The following is a 23,172-nucleotide window of genomic DNA, read 5'->3' as shown; positions in this document are numbered from 1 at the left end:
TTCTGAGCATCATTGTTTTTATACAATTTCAATTAGATCCTCCGAAGATCCACCTGGACACTACTGGAAACATGGTCTCCCAAAACACCATTATAGTTGTAGCAGGGAACAAGCTTCGTCTGGATGTGGAGATCACAGGAGAGCCGGCTCCCACGTGTGTTTGGTCTAGGGGCGAGCAAGTAAGGGCCTGACAAAAAAGCCCTACTGCACTTCAAGTTTTAAATATAACATTTGGATTTGGTATTTTGATTAAACTGGAAAGGCCTCTGACCTCTACCATGATTCCCTATTTTATTTTTTAGCCAATCACAGACACTGAAGGGCGTGTGAGGGTAGAGGCCAGGAAAGACCTGAGCTGCTTTGTCATTGAAGGTGCAGAGAGAGGCGATGAGGGCAACTACACGATCTGCGTTACCAATCCTGCTGGAGAGGACAAGGCTATGCTGTTTGTCAAAATTGTGGGTAAGGAAAAGTTTACATTTAAATACCAACTGGTGTTAAATGAACTTGTTCTGTTTTGATCACACTGTTGTCTTGGTTTAGATGTTCCCGACCCCCCTGAGAATGTCAAGTGCACAGGAGTGGGAGAGGACTGTGCCACCATTGTTTGGGAACCTCCTAAATTTGATGGTGGTGCACCAATCAAAGGTAACTGATGAACGTCAGAGTCCAGTACAAAAAGGGTCTACTATGAAAATCTCAAGAGCAACATTTCTGATTCCTTACAGTGAGACATTGCTTTTCCTCCATCAGGTTATCTAATGGAAAGAAAGAAGAAAGGCTCCTCCAGATGGACAAAACTCAACTTCGACGTTTACGAATCCACTACATACGAGGCCAAGAGGATGATTGAAGGAATCCTGTATGAGATGAGGGTGTTTGCCGTTAACAGCATTGGCTTGTCTCAGCCGAGTCTTAACTCCAAACCCTTCATGCCAATCGGTAAAGCTTCACACTCCTTTCTTTAAATTTCCAAGCCTGTCTTTTGTTTCTCACCCTTCTTGAGCCAGACCAGTGAGTTATTCTCTCAGGTATGTCTTTGTCCAACTTCAGCCCCGACTAGTGAGCCAACGCGCCTGACAGTGCACGATGTGACAGATAGCACATGCAGTTTGAGGTGGCTCGCCCCGGAGAAGATTGGAGCGGGAGGCCTGGATGGCTACATTATTGAGTATTGCAAGGAGGGAGGTACTGACATCACATTGTAAAGTAGAAAAGATTAGAATCCCACTCACTGGTTTACTACAAGAATCTCTGTGTGTGTGTGTGTGTGTGTGTGTGCGTGCGTGCGTGTGTGTGTGTGTGTGTGTGTGTGTGTGTGTGTGTGTGTGTGTGTGTGTGTGTGTGTGTGTGTGTGTGTGTGTGTGTGTGTGTGTGTGTGTGTGTGTGTGTGTGTGTGTGTGTCAGACACTGAGTGGGTAGCTGCAAACAAGGATCTGTGTGAGAAGCAGGGATTTGTGGTGCGTGGCCTTCCTGTAGGGGAGAAGATCAACTTCAGGGTGGTGGCAGTAAACATTGCTGGACGCAGTCTGCCCGCCATACTGTCACAGCCTGTTACCATCCGTGAGATTGTTGGTGAGTCAAAGGACTTTGGGTTTCCACAAAGAAAAAAGGCTTACCTTGATTGGGAGTTTCATGGTTTAAGTCTTCTTTTGTTTCTTTATCAGAAATGCATTCTTGCGTCGTGTCTTGTGTTTTTATTAGATGTCTGTTTTTGCTTTAGAACACCCAAAGATCCGCCTTCCCCGCGATCTGAGAACAAAGTACATCAGGAAAGTTGGAGACAAGATAAATCTGACCATCCCTTTCCAGGTTAGGAACGTTCTTTTTAGTTCATCAAAGCTAAAGGCATAAAAACTAGTTTTGAATTAGGAACTGGAGCTATTTACCTCTGACGAGTGATGTTTTGTGTCGTAGGGTAAACCACACCCTGTTGCAACTTGGCTGAAGGACGGTAAACCACTCGACCCCAAGATGGTGAACGTTCGTAGCACAAACGTCGACACCATTCTCTTCATCCGTTCAGCAGAAAGAGATCACTCCGGAACATACGAGCTGACTCTAAAGATTGAGAACATGGAGGACAAAGCCTCCATTGTCATCAGAGTTATTGGTAAAACTCACAAATTCCTAATGACATTTTTCTCTCAGCAACCTTGACGTCTACGTTTCCTCACCGGACTGAAACTGTTGGCAACTATGGGGAGAAGAGATTTGTCTCACATTTTTGGACGATTTGGCAAAAAAATTATCTGTTAATTAATGCATAATAATGAACACATATTGGTTATATATCAGATGTTTACAGAATAATTGATGACATATCTATAAATGATTTATTAGACATTTATAAAGTGAGCCTTGTGTAAAGTGGTACTCATCAAGTTTCTTATGCAAGAAAAGTCAGAACCCTTGCAAATGCTTCAAGGCAGTTTGGAAACTCATTTTTTACCAACTTTCACAGCTCAATGAGAGACTTGTCCTAATGAATTAAACTTTAACAAAAAGTAGTCCAAACAGTGTTAAATTTTAATCAGACAGAGTTTAAAAGTTGTTTGATCCATGCAGAGAGGCCTGGACCTCCCCAGAACGTGAGAGTGACAGATGTCTGGGGCTTCAACGCAGCTCTGGAGTGGGACCCCCCTAAAGATGACGGCAACAGTGAGATCACTGGATACACCATCCAGAAAGCTGATATGAAAACCAAGGTAACACTGGGCGAAATAAAAGTGGTTAAGACGGATCCCGGATCCACTCTAACCTCATGGTATCAAACCTTTCCAGGAGTGGTTCACCATTTATGAACACAACAGACGGACAAACTGCACAGCGTCAGATCTGATCATGGGTAATGAGTACATGTTCCAAGTCTACAGTGAAAACCTGTGTGGCCTGAGCGAGGAGCCACGCTTAAGCAAGAACACGGCACTCATCGCCAAGACAGGTGTGACGGTGCATGTGTGTGGGTTTAGATTACCACATTAGCCAAGACTTGAAGTTCATAAGGTGTTTCCCTTTCATAGGTTTGGACTACAAACCAAACCCTTACAAGGAGAAAGACATGGCGTGTGCACCCAAGTTTACTCAGCCTCTGGTGGACAAATCCGTCGTAGCTGGTTACAGCGCCGCAATCAGCTGTTCCGTCAGAGGCTTTCCAAAGGTACCGTACAAGACAAAATAAGCTGAGGAGTGAGTGTGGGGTTTACTGAAAGAGGAGGAAACCTCTACCCATACTTAGCAACAGTAAAGTGTTTTTAAAGAGGTCCTTCCCTCATAATTTAATACATTTGCATTGGTCTAGGAATGCTTTGTCATTTGTACTCTGGGGAAAACAACTTTAGTGTGCCTGTTGCAGCACAGAGAACTCAGCCAGAGGAGAAATAAGCTTCAGGCGACAAGATTTGGAGTTTTATTTCCTGATATTTGGACATTTCACCACAGATAGGCTAACAGCAACTTGACTCTACCACTGACTCTGTTTTGCCATGTTGATGTTTCATCTCCATAAAGAAGTCAAGCATGCAGGAGTTCTGCCATGTTATGAAGTTACTAATGCTAACAGTTAGCTTCTACTAGCCGAGACATTCTCTGCTTTTTCCTGGATGCTAAACCAACAGCCTTCCCCATCACATTCAAGAAGGCTGAATCCATGAATGATAAGTGACTTTTCATGGCCTTTTAAAACCTAGAGTTTCACCTGCTGTTCTCTTTCAGAAGCTAATGCCGGAGATCGATGTAGGAGAATTTTTTCACCATCAGGATGTTCAAATCAGAGTGACCGATCATTTTTAAAAATAAGTAATAAATGGCTTCTCAGTGAAGGACCTCTTTAATAACAAACACTAGACCTGATGAGGAAAGACAATGTTTCATACATTAGTTTTGGGGCCATTTTTAAGTATGCTTCTATTATACAGTAGTAATAAATCAGTGTCATACCCAATAGGCTCGTTTCCACTTTCGGAACTTCTGTGGAATGTTATCTGACCTTCGCGCCATGCATGTGTTTCCATTGAACTGGATCGGCCCAAAAGGACCATTTTTGAGCCGTTTCACAGATCCCTGAGCTCTGAGAACAGCCAAGCTCAATACCATCCTACAGCATCCCTGATTTTTCCAAATATCCCAACTGCTCATGCAACATCCTTTCACAAACCTTTACATCTGTCAGTTTAACTTTTTGAAGGGCATATATATTTTTATATATATTTTTACAAGAGTAAACATCACCAGCAGCAGCATGCTGCAGCTTTTCTGGCGAGTCCAGGGTCAAGTCCTGTAGGGAATTTCTTAACATTTCTGCTAAACAAACAACAACAATAAACAGCTGTGAAACTTGCCTAAAGGTTTATGATATCTTGTTCATAATCAGCAGCTGTGACATTTTATGGAGAATTGGCAGAATTGTCCAACCCTGATCCTTGCGGGACATTATCCTGCACGTTTTAGATGTTTCTCTGCTTCAACACACCTGGTTTTTATCAGTGGATGATTAACTTCTGCAGGTCTTGATGACCTGCTGAACAGTTAATTCAACCGTTGAATCAGCCTAGCAGGCTGTATAGGAGCCCTTAATAAAGAAAATCAGTTTCTTGTGTGTGCAAAGAAGTATCTGGTCAACTTGAGAAACATTTTTATTATTCGTCTGGTTTAGTTTTCCTTTGAACACGTTTCTTTTATTTATTTGAGATTCAATAAAATTTATTGGATTTGGAGCATTATTATGAATTGAATACTGATTCATTTCAAACTGGTGCATTAAAAGTGTCTTGTCAGAGCGGAGCCAACTCCTAACTCCACTGTTGTCATCAACCTGCTTTAATCTTCAAAAAAATTCAGCTGCTTGTTATTTCATCACTCCTTAACCCTCCATCAGTTTTAAAGATGATTTCAGCTGGAAAATTTAGAAATTCCTGCTGCACTCGACTTCTAGATTCACCGGAGGGGGGTCCAATTCCCTGATGCTGGTGATACTTACTCTGGTAAATAATCACATAATTCCATTTTAGTCTCAGCTGCTCTCAGACTAACTGCAATCTCAGGAAGCTACCTACAGCAGGTAATGCAATAACTACAGGTGAAACTCAAAAACTTTTAAAAAATGTGCAAAATTTAGTTTGCAGTACATCAACTTAAAAGGTGAAACTAATATATAAGATAGACTCATTAGATGTAAAACCAGATAGTTCAAAGCTTTTTTTCTTGTTATAATTGTGATGATTATGGCTCACAGCTTATGAAAGCCCCACAATCAAAATCACAAACAATTAAAATATTGTGAAAAAGTTCAATATTCTAGACTCAAAGTGTCACACTCTAATTAGCTGATGAATCCAGAACTCCTGCAAAGGGTTCCTGAGCCTTTAGATAGTCTCTCAGTCTAAGGTGGATTACTGAAACAAAATTTCTTTTCCACCGTGTTCTAATTTTTTGTGAGTTTCCCCTGTAAATGCACGATGTGTGCACAGATCTGTTGGGTTAAAAATAGTCTCAAAACTATGTATGTACTTGTTAACTGATCTGTGTGTTAAAGTAATTTTTCTGTGTATAACAGGTGATTTGCGCATTCATATTTAACAATTAGTATGCATTGGAGCTGAAATTACACTCATGTAAACATAAACACATGCACAGATCTAAACACTTTAACATGCACAAAATCCATTTTAGACAAAACAATTGCAAAAATATTTTTAAAAAATTTCATTCACATCAAGCATTTTTGCTTCATAAAAGAACATTTTCTTTTCTTCATCTCAGCCTAAGATTGTGTGGATGAAGAACAGAATGATAATCGGTGAGGATCCCAAGTTCTTGATGCAGAACAACCAGGGAGTGCTGACCCTCAACATCCGGAAGCCAAGTACTTTCGACGGGGGCAAATACTCCTGCATGGCTGTCAACGAGCTGGGTCAGGACGAGGTGGAGTGCAAGCTGGACGTCAGAAGTAAGAATGAAGAAAACTCTGGAATGGAGAAGTTTGGAAATGAGGAGAATTTCTAATGCTCACATCTCTTTTTATTCCCCAGTTGTGACAGAGCCGGAGAACAAATGAGCCAAACAACGAAGAATGTGAAAGGACATGAACCAAACAGTGAATGAAGAGTGAATGCTCCCACAAAGGACAGACGAGTCCAGAAGAGTGAATCAAATCAAGTTTATTGATGGCTGCTAAAATTTGAAATTATTTTGAATTACATCCGAAAAGATTGTTTAAAATCCTTTAGTGAACATTCAGGCATGCAGTGTGTTGTTGTAATCTTACAAACACAATGTATAAAATAAAAAGAAAACAAGCTCCTGAACATCACAATTAAAATATGGGAGATCATTTAAACACAGTGTACATGATTATTAAGGGATGCATCTTTTTTTTTTTGGGGGGGGGGGGGGGCAGCTGTGTTAAACTTCTCTAGAGTAGTAAGCTCTCCTTCTGTGGACTGCCACCCCTATACTGAACAACAGCGCCACTGCCAGGAGTCCCACCGCCACTGCAAGAGCTGTTATGATACCTGTCAGGAAGTAGTATGTGTGTTAAGATGGGAACTTTAAAAACCCTTAAATAAGCTTCTTCAATCAGAAAAGCACCTCTCTGGCTATAAAATATGCATACTGACACATGTTGTGCTGAAACAAGAAAAAAAAATTGTAAACATTTTCTCACCTGTGCTTGACCACTTGGTCCTGAAGCCACATTCAACCTCCCAGTCCTGCGGCATCACGTCCCTCAGTAGCTCGTTGAGCATGGACAAAGGGCAGGGGTTTAGCCCGACGCATCCTGGCACGGGGTTGGGGTGGGGGTCGCGCCAGGACTCGTTGCGATAATGCAGCTCCACTGAATAGGATCTGGGTAATTATTTGCAGGGATACAAAGAGATGACACACAGTTGTGGGAAGTGTTATGTAAACGGGTTTGTATCCTGTGCTAATTTGGCCGATGCAGAGCTGGACAGATGCCCGGATTCCTTCGGACTGAAAAGGGTGAAAAATATGTTTGAATAGTTTATTCAACTAAAAAGTGGAATGCAACATCTGTGTGTGTGTGTGTGTGTGTGTGTGTGTGTGTGTGTGTGTGTGTGTGTGTGTGTGTGTGTGTGTGTGTGTGTGTGTGTGTGTGTGTGTGTGACCTAGATATCTGACTTGGATATGCAAAGAAAAAAGTGCATGAAACAAAAACTGGATGGAAGTCATTACCCATCATACTCCTGGTAGAATTCAAAAAGCTGACAGGCGGCGTAGGGAGGAAGGAGGCCGTTGTACACGTCCAGAGCTGCCTGCAGGGTGATGAGCGTGGAGTCATGCTAGACCGAGGAGCAAGCGTTGGAGCCATGAGGAGGTGAAGAGATGTGAAACAGCAGTAAGTAAGATGGACCACAGCTTCATGAATATGAGCTGAGACGATGCTGCTGAACGACAAACTCACAGCGGAGTACATGATGATCTTCAGAGGGCGACTTTGCTCCATAGCATCAGTGAAATTCCTCAGTATGTTGTTTAGCAAGACCCCTAGCAGAATTAGCAACAGTGCAAATTAATTACTGCACCAACAGAATCCTTTTGACCTTCCTGAGCAGCTTTTTTCTTGGCATTGTCATCTTTGTCCCATTAGCTCGTATGTGCTATGATTCTTCTGGGAAAGCCTGCGCTTTGCAGCGACTGGGGGATAAACAGAGCCTTAGCAAGCAGTCACAATTTGTTCTCCAATAAAGTGTTTCTGCTAACTGTGCTGTAATCAAGTCGTCTCTGATGTGAATCCCCACCTCCGGAGAGCCTGGCCTTCTCTTTCCTCTTGTGACCGAGGATGCTGTATGTGACCTCAAATGATGCAATTCTCCTCAGGGTGTCCAGGACGTCCAGGGTGGCCCAGCGTGGGAGAGTCAAGTTATGGATCCTCTGCACAAGAGGGGCAAAAGAGCAATCATTAGCCTGTTAATAATCACATTACACAACACATGAACTTCTGCCTCATGTTGTTTCTGTTGTCTCGTCTATTTTTAGATCAGGTATGAAGATAACAGACGCTCATTTAGCAAGTGCCCACAATCTACCTGTGTTATAATTACTTTCTCCATGTGCTCTTCAGTTCGTGTCAAGCAAGCAAAACAAACAAAAAAAAAGTTATTATTTCTCTAGAAAGTTGTTAAAGTCAAGCAGAATCCTCTGTTTTCCACTTCTCTGTTGCTTTCAACTGGGAAACAATGATTTCTTTGAATTCTTCAGCCTAAAAAGCTGTTGAAAAATGTTCAATGATTCTTCATTTCTTTAGATTTTCCTTGACAGCAGTTGTTCTTTGGACATTGGCTGATTTTTTAAGCCACTTAACTTTGATTTATGAGCCATTCAGGCTCAGAACAGCAGCTAAAGCCAAGAGATGGACCAGTGCAAAGAACCAGATTTAAAAGATAAATATTAACAACAGCCTGTCACAACAAAGACCATTTAGTACCATTTCTTTAACTGAAGCTGTGAAAAATGCTAAAAGACGACACACTTTACAACATAAAACAGTAGTTTAGCACCAACATGGTGGTTCCAAAAGAAATTTTAGCTAAAACCTCAACATGTAGATGATCAACAGAAGGACCCGAAGGAGCCATATCATGCTATTTTAAATTTTTGAGAGCTAAGGTAGGCATGGTATATGATAAAATATTACCGCCGGCACTATTGAGAAGCCATTTTATCTTGAATATGAGTTATTTTTATCAGCCTGAATTTATAACCAGAAATGAAATGGTCTGTTTCAGTGAAGCTCCGCCCACACCCACCTACAGGACAGGCCAAAAGTTTGGACACACCTTCTCATTCAATGTGTTTTCTTTATTTTCATGACTATGACTGTTTACAAAGGGGCCAAAAAGTGCTAAACACCTCTGGGAACTCCTTCAAGACTGTTATAAAACCATTTTAGGTGACTTCCTCTTGAAGCTCATCAAGAGAATGCCAAGAGTGTACAAAGCAGTAATCGTAGCAAATGGTGATTATTTAGAAGAAAATAGAATATAAAACATGTTTTCAGTTATTTAACCTTTTTTGGTTAAGTACATAACTCCACATGTGTTCATTCACAGTTTTGATGCCTTCAGTGAGGATCTACCAGTGGTCATGAACATAAAGAAAACACATTGAATGAGAAGGTGTGTCCAAACTTTTGGCCTGTACTGTATAAACGCATCTACAAGAACGTCTTAGGTCAGGCTGCTGTTGTATTAGGTATGGTGGTCTAATGTTTCAGTTATCTGCCCTTCATCTTGCTTTACCGTGAGCTGACACAGGTTCAACTCTCGTGTCGGCAGTAATTTATTTAGCCATCTGAATCAGATCTCTTTTTTATGTATTGGTTATTTTCTGCAAACTATTTTGTGTCTCTAAGGATCTTTGAATTTGGTCATTTCCAAGCAGCATTTCAGGTTGTTTACTCTGCACCTCACATGGACTCACACTGGCTAAATCAGGGGTCACCAACCTCTGTGAAGCTGAGAGCTACTTCATAGGGCTACCAGGTTGATACAATACTAACCTTTGAATTAGAATAGATCAGAGTTAAACCAGACTTCTTTCACAATAAACATATTTTATTGTTTTCTAAGGAAAACTGTAGTTTTTAAGTTTATAATAATGCATTTGTGATTAAACATTTGGTAACACTTTACAACAAGGGTCCCTTCATTAAAGTTACCATTATTAACTATTAGGAGTCCTCAAGGTTAGGATGAAGAGACAAAGGGGTGTCTGAATACATTATAAACTATGGTTAAGCAGTTGTTAATACATTGTTTAATAGTTTATTAATGCTTTATAATGCACCAAGTAACATTAATAAAGGGATCCTTATTGTAAATTGTTACCAAATGTTTTTTTTTATTTATCTTAGAGTTGTTGTGCTATTTAGAGAATTGCCTGTGGACACCTCACATGTCACATGGTTCCTGGAGGCTCCATGGTGCCTCCAGGAACCATGTTGGTGACCCCTGGGCTAATTATACAAAAAATGTATGTATGTATGTATGTATGTATATATATATATATATATATATATATATATATATATATATATATATATATATATATATATACATAAATATGGACTATCTATCTTTATAAAGACTCCTTATATTTTATAGTCCACATGCACGCACACACACACACACACACACACACACACACACACACACACACACACACACACACACACACACACTCACACACACACACACACACACACACACACACACACACACTCACACACACACACACACACACACACACACACACACACACACACACACACACACACACACACACACACACACACACACACACACACACACACACACACACAGACGGTATTGGACCTTTCTTGCAAAAGTCTTGTTTTGACTTCTTTCTAAAAATAACTCTTCAACAGTTTTCTAAATTATTTACATTTTTGGGGAAATAGGATGTTAACTGTTATTCTTGATGTTTCAGCTGGTTTTATCAGCATTTTTACAATATTCTTGACATTTTTACTTTAATTTAGGCTGTTTATCACTGTTTTATATTTCACTGACATGGCGCATTAACAGTCCATTAACACTTATTCTTCAGGATTCTGGGAAGCCGACACGTCTCAAGCAGGCAGAGGCAGGGTGTGACAGGGTCATACTTTAAAAAGCATCAAGGGATCATTCAAATTTGCCAGTTAATCTAAACACCTACATTTTTGTTGCCCTTTGGAAGGAAGTCGAGGTACCTGGAGACCCATATATGGGTAGTACAAGCAAACTCTAACCAGAGGTGGACAACTCCAGTCCTTGAGGGCTGGTTTCCTGCATATTTTTGTTGTTTCCCTGTTCCAATGCCGTTGATTCACCTGTTTAGCAGCTCAAGCTCTGCAGAAACCAGTGAATCACCTGCTGATTGAAATCAGGTGTGTTTTCCCACAGAAAACACTAACACATGTAGGATAGCGGCCTCGAGGACCAGGATTGCCCACCGCTACTCTAAGCAGAGAGGCCACAACCGGGTTTCTAACCCATGACCTTCCTGCTATGGGTCAACAGCCATAACTACTGATCAAATCCAGTTTAAAAGATTGGAAGAAAGTCTGGCTACCTGAAAGTAAATTATATTAAAGAAAATCAGGGGAGGTTTAAAACTGTTCCCAATCCTGGTCCTTTAGCACCATCATGTGTGTTTCACATCAGTGACACCAACTCCAGTTCCCAAGGGCTACAGTCATCCTGTGCATTTTTGTAGTTTTCCGTCTCCATCATTTCTGGATCAAAACCTTAAATCACCTTCTCACCATGCTGAGCTCTGCAGAGGACTTATTAAATGAAATCTGGTGTGTCGGAGCAGGGGAAAGCCCTTATGGCTGCTCTCGTGGTCTGCCTGTATCTGTTTTGTCTACATGTGTGTGTGTAACCTTGGTCAGGCTGTGCTGCGGAGTCAAGTTCCTATGCTCTGGGTCGCTGGAGCGCTGGCAATAAAGCTTCTGATTCTGATGATAACCCTTAACTGGAGTCGGCAACCCTTGTTTTACATGTTTTTTCATGCTCAAACGCACCTGACTACCCTGTTAATCAGCCATCAATTAAAACCAGGTGTGTTAAAGCTGAAAGTCATTTTAAACAACAAAGCTCAGGTTGCACATGTATAAAGGTCTTTGTGTTTATTGTGCGATGTACCTGACAGGTGAGCGTGTCATACACCCTCCAGATTTTTTTACCAACCAGTCTAGAAACAGGGTAGCCTGTGTGGTTGGAAAGAGCCTCCACAAACTTCTGCAAGATAGAAAAGAGAATTGTGACCACTTCAAATGAAAATCTAATAATTATATGTCCTGTAAACAATTATATGTTCAGTCATAATAGGACTGAGCTCTTTGAGTTATGATTCTCATAGAAAAAATTATATTTGAATCATTATTGTTATGGATAATATTAAACCTTTCTGTACTTTTTTGCATGTGCACTGATCTATTAGTAGATAATTATCATTCTTACTTGCACAGATGCACTGCTTTGCCTATTGGGCTAAAAGTTTCTGTGATTGTTTGCAGCTCAACTTGGTTCTTGCATACTTTCCAGGTACAGCAGAGTGTTAAGTTTGAACACAAAAGGCCACGGCCTGCTCTCAAACACCTCCTCAGCATGCAGCACATGGGACCCAGCTTAATTAAAACTGTTTTATTGTAATTCTTCATCTAATTTAATCCAACTGTTAATTAGTGTCTCTGAGAAAGTGAGAGAAATTGCACCGTGCAGCTTTTTGTAGGCACTGGAGTCACCGTGCCTGAGAAAAATCAGTGAGAGGACATGGTGCATAACTAACACGTCCACTGGAAGTGCTGATTACGTTGGCACCAACAACTGCGAAGTATAGATGTTTCACTGAAATGTGCACTTTTACTGTGCTAGCTCATTTACCAAAAAAAAAAGTCACTTGGAAAGAGGAGGAACGGATGAATTCAGGGAAATAAATGTTTGCAGCAGTTTCGATCAATATCATCAAACCATTAAGTTACAGACAAGTCCTCACTGGTTAACAGGCACATGGCTCGAGTAAAACAATCTGACGTGTGAGGAACACGTTTCCACAGGTGAGTCACAGCTCCTGGTTGTCCTTCCGAGCTCCATCCTACCTGATGAGCCCTGAGGAACCTCTGGTAAGGTGCGCTCTCGAAGGTTTCTGTCATCAGAGCTCGGAACCTCGGACACTCTTTTCCTGGAGATCTCAGCAGCTGAAATGTTCAAAAATAAACAAAGACAAGTAAAAAAATCAGTGGAACAAATGCACGTTTAAAGGAACTGCGGCGAGTCAGATGGGCACAGTGGCACCCTTGTTTCACATTTTAAAACAACAGAGTTTACAGAACACTTGGTTCACAGCTGAGCTGAGAGCAGCGTGAAGCAGGAGAGCTGAGTGAATGTATGCATACAGCTGTGTACATCTGCTGGATGAAAAGGAAATATTCATTTGCTGCAGCAGCCCACCTTGTCCTGGGCCCTGGGGACGGTGTGCACTGGAATGGGACGCCACAGTAACTGGGGCATGATGGGAGGCGGGCGTCTGGCAGGGGGGAACATCCCAGCAAGGCAGGCTTGGGCGCTCATCAGAGTGCGGTCGTAGTCAGTGCTCCTGGCGTATACCTGTTGTAAACATGGAGCCAAGGAGGCATTAAATGAGCATCACAGGTTTGGTTTTATGAGAAAAGAAAGATTCAGGTGTACGTTTCAGACAAAGAGTGCTGATAAAGCTGCTGCTTTAATTGTATGTATGCTTCAGTTTTATCCTGTAGCCCAAAGATGTATAGAAAACCGCCCTGAACATGGAAGAAGCCTCTACATCACACGTGCAAAGGTCGGTGTCTCTAAGGTGTTTTATGTAGAATAAACAGGTAAAAAGACCCTTCGCCTCCAGTTTAGAAAACATATTCTGAGCTCAGTTAATATAACGTTGGCTCTCCACACTCAGGAGAGATTTAGATGTAAGTTTAATGAGAGATGTTTGAACGCTTGTAAGAAGTGTTACATCTGTGGGAATGAGATGTGTGAAGTCATGTGACCTCGTCACACTCAGGTGAACATGTTTTCCTCAAAGGAGGAACCTCTGGCTGCCAAAGTGAAGCCAACGTGGAAGTGACAAAAAGTACAGTTCCTCCCTCATCCACTAGGGGCTGGCTCCAGAAAGGAGCAAGCTCCCATTGACTCTCGTGTTAAAAATGCCAACTTCACACTGCTCAGTCAGACGAGCAAATAGAGAAGCTGCAGCAGGCTACAGGGGTTTCTCCCCACCTTGGCCACAAGAAGAAGGAAACAGGACGTTTTTGGAGGTGTGGCTGACAGTACAGTGCAGCCACTTAACACATTAAATGAAGTGACGACAAAAGCTGTCATTTTAAATCCAACCGTTCACTGCCATTGATGATTTTGCTCATCAGAACGAGCCCCCACACCGTAAGAACAAACATCTCAGCTCTAAAGCCAATCTTCATCCGTGTTGTCACACATCACGTGATGAGGAAGCAGAAAATCCATGTGTTAGGAGATCGTTTTGGGCCGCTGCTGTAAAAAAAAAGTGACGCGCGAACCGGAAAAGCTTCTGCCAATCACAATTCGACAACGGATTATGAAAGAACGGATAAAGCTCGAAACGCGCAGCTTTTTCCCGATGTAAGAGGTGAGTCTACTGTTTGGTAGTTTTGCAATTGACATCATCATTGAGCGCAACGTTCTGTGACTCTATAAAAAACTGTGAAAACACTGAAAAACGCTGGCAGCGAAGGGATTTACTGATCAGGAAACAGCTGGCAGTGAATGAGTTAATAGGTTACCGGTAACGCCACTTGGCACATTTTAGCCTTTAGCCATGGCTAATGACAAATCAATGCAGAGCAGAGTTTTAACCTGAAGAGGGAGCAATAATGACCGGTTTGGTTTGAAGTTCTAAAATGCCAAAAATAACGACTACATATGTCTACAGCACTATCAGACACTCACCTATACAGTTTATCACGGGGCGACAGTGGCACAGGAGTTAAGTGCTCGCCCCGTAATCAGAAGGTTGCAGGCTCGAGCCCGCAGTTTGCTGCTGTCGTTGTGTCCTTGGGCAAGACGCTTAACCCACCTTGCCTGCTGGTGGTCAGAGGGACTGGTGCTCAGCAGCCTCACCCCTGCCAGTACGCCCCAGTGCAGCTGTGATTACATCGTAGCTCATCCCCACCAATGTGTGAATGGGTGAATGACTGATTGTGTTATTAAGCACCTTGGGGGTTTTGAGGACTAGAAGGCGCTGTGTCAAATACAGGCCATTTACCATAAGAAAAATGAGCTAGTCTAGGGGTGACAAACTCTTTAAATAGTTTAAGTAAATGGATGCTAAAAAATGATGCTTGATAAAAACACTTAAATACGTGAGTATGAATAAACAAATTATGCTTGATCAGCTGATTCACCAACATAAGGAGGAAAAGGTTCAAATGAATAAAAGGAGGGGAAAATATTTTCCTTGCTATAATCTCTTCCGACTTCAGCCTTTGCTCATCTATATCACTCTGTCACCCTTTGTCAGGTTTTTACAAGCAGTAAAATTCACTTACAAGCTTTGATGTTCCCCAGGAAAACTTCCCTTTCCCCCTTTTTTGTGTGTGTGAAATCAAAACAGACACAAGCGCTGAGGGAAAGGTACGGTACAAGTTGACAGAGACTTGGCTACAAATTACCAATGACAAGTGCTGAGCGGAGTTGTTATTTCCACGGTAATTACATGTTGTTTCGGAGCGAGAGGAGCTGGGATTTGAAGAGGCGAGGGGGTAGGAGACGGTAGGACAGAAAGAACACAATAAAGGCAGTGAGTGTAGAGAGAAAACACTGAGGAGAAGAAAAGAAGCATAAATCATATCCTCATGATGACAGTTTGCTGAGCCTGCAGCCCAGGGGCGCGCTGAACACACAAGCTGCCAACTGTACAAAACTGTAGCGCCCAGGGGCCCCGTTCCCCCTCGTTTCAGCATGTAGCACAGCCACGGCAGTGATATCACCACAATGTGTCACGCTCGTTAACTTACCGTATTCAAGGCGCTTACAGATGGCACACAATTAGGTTTGGTTGTACAGGAAATCCAGATAAAACACATGAGGAGGGAGGCGGTGCATACAAACACAGACACTCACAACAGATTCACCCACCTCTCTGTTGTCATAATCTTCACTGAGGAAGTTTGCATAGCGTCTCCGTAGAAATCGCCCCAGCTCAAAGTGCTGTTTCATACCCAGCTGAAAGATTCATCAAACTGTTTCATTTTCACAGAGAAAACTTTTGTTTTTACAGAAAAATAAACACATATGTGTTAATCTTCAACTGTTAACTTCAAAATAAGTATTTTACTTTCATTTTATGTCCACTGTACATGAATATAAAATATTGCCCCCTAGTGGTTGTCTGCAGTACTAGGTTTAATCCTCACTCAGCCATGTAAATAAACATTTTCACAATTAAAAAATACACCTTGGATCATTTTTTTATGTTGACTTTCATTGATTCACATAGTTCTTTAACTGCTCCATGCTGTTCTTATCTGATGCTTTAAAACGTCATGGCGCATGCAGGACAGCATGGTAACAGATCCGTAGACGGTATTTTACAACTTCACTTTTGAACAGCAGAAGAATGAAGAGACACTGTCTGTCTGTATTTAGGTTGATATTGCCAAACAGTACTACAACAAAACCACAAAGGTTGTTAGAACGATGATTAGATGGGAAATCTCATTACAGGTGAAAGTGGACAAATTAGAATATAAAAAAGTCAATTTATGTCAGCAATCCAGCTTAGACTGAGAGACCATTTAAAGGCTCAGGAACCCTTTACAGGTGTTCTGGATTCATTATGGCTGATTAGAGTGTGTCACTTTGAGTGTGAGATTATGAATGTGGGGTTTTCATAATCCATAAATCAGAATAATCACTGTTATAACAAATACAGGCTTAAAAGGAACCCAGGTTAAAAAACGTTGTGGTTCTTAAAAGATAAATGTTACTATCAGTTATATTAAAGTGGTATAAAAAACCTTCTTAATGTCTTCATTTTTATAAAATTAGTAAAAAGTAGTTTCACTCGTAGGTCGCCATTGTTGTTAGTGTCGCAATGCACTCTGGGTAGTGACGTCAGATGGTTGTACCTTGGTTGCACCGGCGGCTTTGGGACCCTGTAGTGACTGTTCAGCAACATCAACATGTCATCTGTTCAGCCTTTTCAATTTGAACCAGAGCGACACATTAATGAGGACATCACTGACCATGTTTCACAAAACGAGCATCAAAATGAAGAGCAAGAAGGGCGGGATGAAGCGAGAGCAGGACAAAAACGGTGGTGCGTGTGCGGCAAATGCGTCTCCGTGGTAACCGAGAGGGAGAGTGTTTGTTGTCAAGAACTCACAGCTTTGTCAGCAGAAGTTAACGGTAAGCTATCGTGTGATCAAACTTATTCAATTATGAATGGTTTAGGAGAATTTTAGCATCCAGTGCTGTTGTGTGTTTTATAGATGATTAGGATATTCAGTGAAAAGACTTTAATCATTTAGCAGATATTATATATCTGGAGAACACTGTGTTGCTACACTTATTGCTTGTTTTACTGACGGAAGAGGTGAATGTTCAGCTTCATTCGTGATGAGTGGCGTGTCCGATGGTTCGCTGAACGTGACAGAAGCGGCAGGAGCGGGTTGTCGGCTCAGGAGAGCGTCCAGTGTCTCTCGTCTCTCCGAGGGCGTTTAGGCTCCTTATGTGGGAAAATGGTCGGTAAAGCATTTAGTTTCCGCCTTCTCTTTTACCCAGCCGCTCTGGTGAGCTCTTTAAGTAGTCGTGGTCGACTATTAGCCTCAAACGCATCAGGAGAAAAATGTTGGGAACACAGCCGCAGATATTTGGGAAGTTGTGTCCGTCCACAGGCGTCTTCCCACTGCTTTCTCCTCTTCTTGCCAGTAGGAAAGGTCTGTAACCTCACATCACTCCCCTTGTTGCCCTCTGACTGGAAATTACATCCAAAAGCAGCACAATGTGGCATTTTAATTCATTATTAATACGGTGACCGCGTAAACAAACACGTCAATAACTATTCTTCCAAGAGAAACCAATATACATCGCCCTCAGAGTGCATTGCGTGCGAAAAACATGGCGTCCTACGTATGTCCAAAAATGTACTAAATATTATAGATTTATAAATAAACAGCAATATTTTGTGTTTCAAACAACATAGTTTGGTACAACAGAAAATTTGTGGCATATCAGGGCATACACGCCCTCATAGCTACAGTTACTTTTTAAATGTCTAGATTTGCATGTCATTAGTCTGTCTTCAATGTTAGTTTAGCCTTTTAAGTTTAATTAGTGAGATAAAACATTGTGCCTCAAGATGGTTGTAAATTTTGAAAAATAAACAAATAGTTTGAAGCTGAAAATAATCTTATCAGACTTTTATTCTTTGTTTAATTAGCATCAAACCCCGTTTTAGAATGTGAGCCTTGCATCGTGTTCAGGAGTAGAGATGCATTGAAAATAGCAGCCACCGATCAGCCTGTGCTGATATTCAATATAATGTTTTTCTTCAGTGATCAGCCAGTCGCCAGCACAAAAATCTGTTGTTGTGTTTTCCTAAACTCTGTTACATCATGTTTGCTTCAATCAGTTTGCTGTTGTCTGTAAATTTTGCAACGTGTTTATCTGCTCAGGAAAAATATTTAGAAGAAGAAGTTTACAACTAAATCTGTTCAGTCTGGCAGAGAGGAGGACCACCGTGAAGGGAGAAAACTCATCTTTTTGGGCAAACTTGAGAAATGTTTGCCAAATGTAACACATTGTGGAGGAGGTGTTTTATTGTTACTGTCTTGATCATTCAATGAAAACTTTATTTAACATCATGTTTTTATGGTTTAAAATTTCACATGTTGTTCAGGCTGAATTTATCCAGATAAATGAGCGAATGGAAAGATTTTTACTCACCTTAATCCCTAAAAGCTTTTTACCTTTAGCTGCTCTGGTTTCAAACTCCTCACTGTGCGTTCCTCTTTTTAACACTTTAATCTAACATCTGAAACATCTCTCCAGCCTTCCTTAGTGTCTACAGGAGTGATTCATCACTAAATGAAACAAATCAGCTGTGTTCATGAGCTAAAACATGCAGGAAACGAGCTGGGACCAGACTGCAGCGCTAGCAGGCCAATTCAAAGTCCCAACGACTGGACCGGCAGTCTGAAGTTGCAAGAAGAACATTCTGGCCACAGGGGGCGATAGAGGCTGGGTGGCCTTTTATGAACCCTGTAAAGGGTTGTTTTAGCACATACTGGCTCAAGAAAATCATTTAAGAATATAAAAAAGTTGAAAAGTATCCCTTTTAACAAAACTAGAAACAGCATGTACCTCAGTCAGCTGTCCAAAGCCCTGAGCCCACACCTCCTCGCCATGTGGATCCCTGGGGTAAGACTCGATAGGCGATCGATCTCCATGTCGGAACACCTTAAAAGTCAGAACAGATAATATCGCATGAGTTCAGACATTGTGCCTCTCCAGCGTTTTGCACATCAGGGAGAAATCCAGCGTTGACACAAGTCATAAATAGAAACCAGTAATAGTCAACGGATCAGTGTGGATTTGTGGCTCACAAGAGTCATTTTGATGACATGAACAGTGGAACCACTCCATTAGAGTTATTAACATGTGGGAGACTCACGCTCTGAGCAGCGATATAACCCAGAGGTAAGTTTAACCGGATTATCAAGACGTCTGATTCACTCCGGCTGATGCCACCATCGTCTCACCTGTCTGAAAACCACAAGTCAAAAACACGCTTAAAGGTAATTCAATGTTTTTAGAACATGCTCAGTTTTCTGTTGTTACTGTTTTTGCGCAGATGACAGTCTGTACTTTTTGGTGAAACATGTAAGTGATCCACACGCCCAACAATCTGCCACATGATGCTTATTTAGAGATTTTCATCTATTCTCCCCCGTACTTCTACGCTGACTTTTGCTGAGTGGTATTCTGTGTCACCACCTTCCTTCTGTCATCTCCTTGCAAAACTATTTTACACAGGTTTGCTTTTACTGGGCCAACAGGGATGTCACATTCTTCTTACAATGCATCATGTGTGTGTTCCTGTTTGCAGTTGGTGTCTGACGACGAAACAGTTTGACCTTTTATGGATTTTACCTGTTTTCATCGACATGACTGTCATCAGTGAACACATCCTTCAGCTTTTAAACATACCTTTCATTCCACCTGTTCATGTAAATGATTTAATTTTGTTTTTATATTTTGAAATATATTTTTAGGAAATTGTGTGAAACGCATTGCCTGCTGTAGCTTTCTGAGCAGCCTCTGTTCAGAGAAATGGAGTTTACGTCCTTCATGAGTGTCTTGCTGCCATGTTAAAACAGCTCCAACATTTCATAGCAGTTCTTTCAGAAATATTAAAATAAATAAAAAATAGGCTCACAATCAGCTAATTTGAGCTTTTCCCATATACCCGAGGATCATGTCTGGCAGGAATTACAGCCAAAATAACTCTCTGATGTTGAACTGATGGTGGTGTTAAGATCTATTAAAAAAATAGGAAAAAGTGTTGCATAAAAGGCTGTAAAAGCTACGAGATTGGAGTTGATTTAAGACACCTTGGTCTTGGGTTTGGTCAGACCAGCACTGAGCTCATCACTTCTGAAGAACAGTTAGTGTTTTTAATATTTCCTCCTCCTAGCTCCATCCAGCTCTGACCTTCAGCTCTTGCTGGGTAGGTTCGCGGCCGAGTGTGAAGCGGCTGGGATGAGTATCAGCACCTCCAAATCTGAGACCATGGATCTCGACCGGAAAAGGGTGGCTTGCCAACTCCGGGTCGGGGGAGAGGTCCTACCTCAAGTGGAGGAGTTTAAGTATCTCGGGGTCTTGTTCACGAGTGAGGGTAGGAGGGATCGGGAGATCGACAGGCGGATTGGTTCAGCGTCTGCAGTGATGCGAACGCTGAGTCGATCTGTCGTGGGGAAGAGGGAGCTGAACCAGAAAGCCAGGCTCTCGATTTACCGGTCGATCTACGTCCCAATCCTCACCTATGGTCATGAGCTTTGGGTAATGACCGAAAGAACGAGATCGCGGACACAAGCGGCCGAAATGAGTTTCCTCCGTAGGGTGGCCGGGCTCAGCCTTAGAGATAGGGTGAGGAGCTCAGACATTCGGGAGGGACTCGGAGTAGAACCGCTGCTCCTCCTGATCGAAAGGAGCCAGTTGGTCAGTATGCCTCCTGGACACCTCCCTGGGGAGGTGTTTCGGGCATGTCCTGCCGGCAGGAGGCCCCCAGGTCGACCCAGGACACGTTGGAGAGGTTACATCTCCAATCTGGTCCGGGAACGCCTTGGGGTCCTGCCGGAGGAGCTGGTGGACAAGGCCGGGGAGAGGACGGTCTGGAGCTCCCTAGTTGGGATGCTGCCCCCGCGACCCGGACCCGGATAAGCGGAGGAAGACGACGACGAAAACGATAAACCCTGTTGTTGCATGAATATGTTTAAGCTTCCAACAGCTTTCCGAAAAGAAATCTGAACACATTATGCAGCCACAGGTTTAAAACATTTCTTCTGCTTTCAGAGTCAAATATTTTCAGAGGGAATTTTTACAGCCTCGTCTGATTAAATATAAATTGCAAGTCGTGTTGCTTGTTAGCACTGGTGCCGGGAGATGACTGACACAAGCTTTCAGAACCATTTTGTCTGTCACTTAACAGCTGCTTTGTGTTTCATTAGAAAATGAGTTCTCACAAGATTAAAACAGGAAAAACTAAATGCAAAAGGAGTCTGAAGATATTTGCATATTTCTATTTTTGTGTTTCTAGAAAAAGTCTTTTTCCATCACTTTAGAAAGGGTTTTAAATATAAGATCTATAATATCTAGCTAATATTCTAAAATGTGAACACATCGGGTATTTTGTGTGGAGACTCTTTTTATGTAATTCAACAGTGAAGTGGAGTGTTACATAAAGCGGTTTGTAAAGAAAGCTGCAGTGTCTGGGAGAGATATGCTCGACACTGTTGCGGGTTAGGCTCAGGGTAATCCTTTGTGATAAAAGAGTAAATAAAATAATACTCACTGGGCAGAAAAGGGCTGTGTAATCAGTAACAATACGAATCAAAAGAAGCTGCCAGATTATGGTAAAATCACAGCGGGCGACAAAAAAATGCTGTCAGTAAATCCATGCAAACATCCGGTGGTTGATTTATTACTGGTTTACAAAAACAGCTGAGTAGGGAACTGAGATACGACACGACAAAAAAATAAAATGATGCACTTACAGCAACGACAAACTTCAGCTGTCGGGATTCAGTTGAGCAGATGCAGCAGAGGAGGAAAAGCCAGCCCAGACTTGGATGAAACTTCTGCATCTTCTTGACACACTAGCCTCTTTTTATTTTATCAGTTTTATCTGCTAATGTGAGACCAAAATTACCAACAAAAATAAATCACAGTTATTTGCACCGATGTATCCAAAAAAAGTCAACACAAGAACCAAAGGTGCTTCTTCATCTAATTGTTTAAATCTAAACAAACAGTTGGACAAACATTTAGCTGCTTTATCATTCACCTTACCTGACCTCGTCACTTTCTTCTGTCCATGAACATCATCATCAACTCCCTGCTGAGTGCGTGACCCGACAACCAACCAGACACACAAAATATGGATGACTGCACCCAAAAGGCACGGTCACATGTTATCAGGGGCCCTCCGTGCTTTTGCCATAATGACAAAAATGTGGCTAAGATGCTGATGTGCCCACCTGGTTTCCACAGATTGTGTTCTGACGTGTAAACACACACACACACACACACACACACACACACACACACACACACACACACACACACACACACCTAAACACTGGCCTTGGGGCCACAAACAGTCATTAAAACCTGCCATGTCATCGGCTATGGGTTTGGCCTCACAAATACACAGCTAGCAGTGTTTTCCCTTACTTAGCATATGTGTAGGTACATGTTAGTATCAAAGCAGCTTTATGGGATTTAGTGGCATTACTGAGAGTGAAGATTTAAAACCACACTAGACTGACTTCAGATTTAACAACTGTAACACAGAATCTATCGAGTAATTCCCAGAATCCACATGATTGGCCTGTCTGAGTATTGGATGAATTCTTAAAAAGCAATCACTGGATGCTCGTTAACGACTGGAGTCAACCCAATTTAAGAGGGCCACCACAGCAGACACAACCATCCATCCATTATTCGGGGTCGTCGTGGGGAAGCAGCCTAGGCAGAGAGGCCCAGACTTCCATCTCTCCAGCCACCTTGGGCCACCTCCTCCTCCCTGGCCAGCTGAGACATAGTCCCTCCATCATGTCCTGTTCCTTCTGCTCATCAACCCAGCTGCTCCTTCTTCAGTAATCACCCATCCCCTTATATTTTGCCCCAGATCTTTATTAGATCTTATTGCATCATTTTGTGTTGCACTATAAAAAGGCTTTTAATAAATTCCCTTCTTCTTTTTCAACGACTACATGTTGAGTTCATTCGAAACCATCATCTGGTAACTTCTTCGTAAGTAACCAAAATAAATGCTATGATGATAAAAATGTCAACCTCTGACGTGCGATTTTAAAAGGTTCTAGGAATGGTGGCAAGTCAAGTCAAGTCA

General features: G+C 41.9%; 2 protein-coding genes across 5 annotated transcripts in view; one reads left to right on the top strand and one right to left on the bottom strand.

The window, feature by feature from the left end:
• Positions 1–6,337, top strand: part of mybpc2b (myosin binding protein Cb) — a 30,864-nt gene extending 24,527 nt beyond the window's left edge. Inside the window, exons 19-31 of the mRNA XM_015963342.3 lie at positions 37–179; positions 303–462; positions 544–648; positions 754–942; positions 1,054–1,188; positions 1,408–1,575; positions 1,724–1,812; positions 1,918–2,113; positions 2,569–2,708; positions 2,785–2,944; positions 3,024–3,160; positions 5,761–5,947; positions 6,030–6,337. Of these exons, the coding sequence (XP_015818828.3) occupies positions 37–179; positions 303–462; positions 544–648; positions 754–942; positions 1,054–1,188; positions 1,408–1,575; positions 1,724–1,812; positions 1,918–2,113; positions 2,569–2,708; positions 2,785–2,944; positions 3,024–3,160; positions 5,761–5,947; positions 6,030–6,055 (1,835 nt within the window). The 3' untranslated portion in view covers positions 6,056–6,337. The remainder of the gene's footprint in view (positions 1–36; positions 180–302; positions 463–543; positions 649–753; positions 943–1,053; positions 1,189–1,407; positions 1,576–1,723; positions 1,813–1,917; positions 2,114–2,568; positions 2,709–2,784; positions 2,945–3,023; positions 3,161–5,760; positions 5,948–6,029) is intronic.
• The window catches only part of LOC107388013 (testicular acid phosphatase homolog), an 18,049-nt gene continuing 1,017 nt past the window's right edge, over positions 6,141–23,172 (bottom strand). The window contains exons 1-12 of one of the 4 annotated variants that reach the window (XM_054749165.2): positions 22,110–23,172; positions 21,815–21,945; positions 18,903–18,998; positions 15,675–15,761; positions 12,981–13,136; positions 12,629–12,727; positions 11,673–11,768; positions 7,761–7,893; positions 7,424–7,506; positions 7,195–7,301; positions 6,665–6,846; positions 6,141–6,512 (exon numbers count right to left, since the gene is read on the bottom strand). The exon at positions 22,110–23,172 is cut by the window's right edge and continues 1,017 nt beyond it. In XM_054749165.2, the coding sequence (XP_054605140.2) occupies positions 6,403–6,512; positions 6,665–6,846; positions 7,195–7,301; positions 7,424–7,506; positions 7,761–7,893; positions 11,673–11,768; positions 12,629–12,727; positions 12,981–13,136; positions 15,675–15,761; positions 18,903–18,998; positions 21,815–21,904 (1,239 nt within the window). In that variant the 5' untranslated portion in view covers positions 21,905–21,945; positions 22,110–23,172 and the 3' untranslated portion in view covers positions 6,141–6,402. The other 3 variants (XM_070545573.1, XM_015963346.3, XM_070545574.1) reach the window with 3 other exon arrangements.

This window comes from Nothobranchius furzeri, chromosome 16 (assembly GCF_043380555.1).
Source record: "Nothobranchius furzeri strain GRZ-AD chromosome 16, NfurGRZ-RIMD1, whole genome shotgun sequence".
Classification (NCBI taxonomy): domain Eukaryota; kingdom Metazoa; phylum Chordata; class Actinopteri; order Cyprinodontiformes; family Nothobranchiidae; genus Nothobranchius; species Nothobranchius furzeri.
This window is presented reverse-complemented; position numbering and strand designations above follow the sequence as displayed.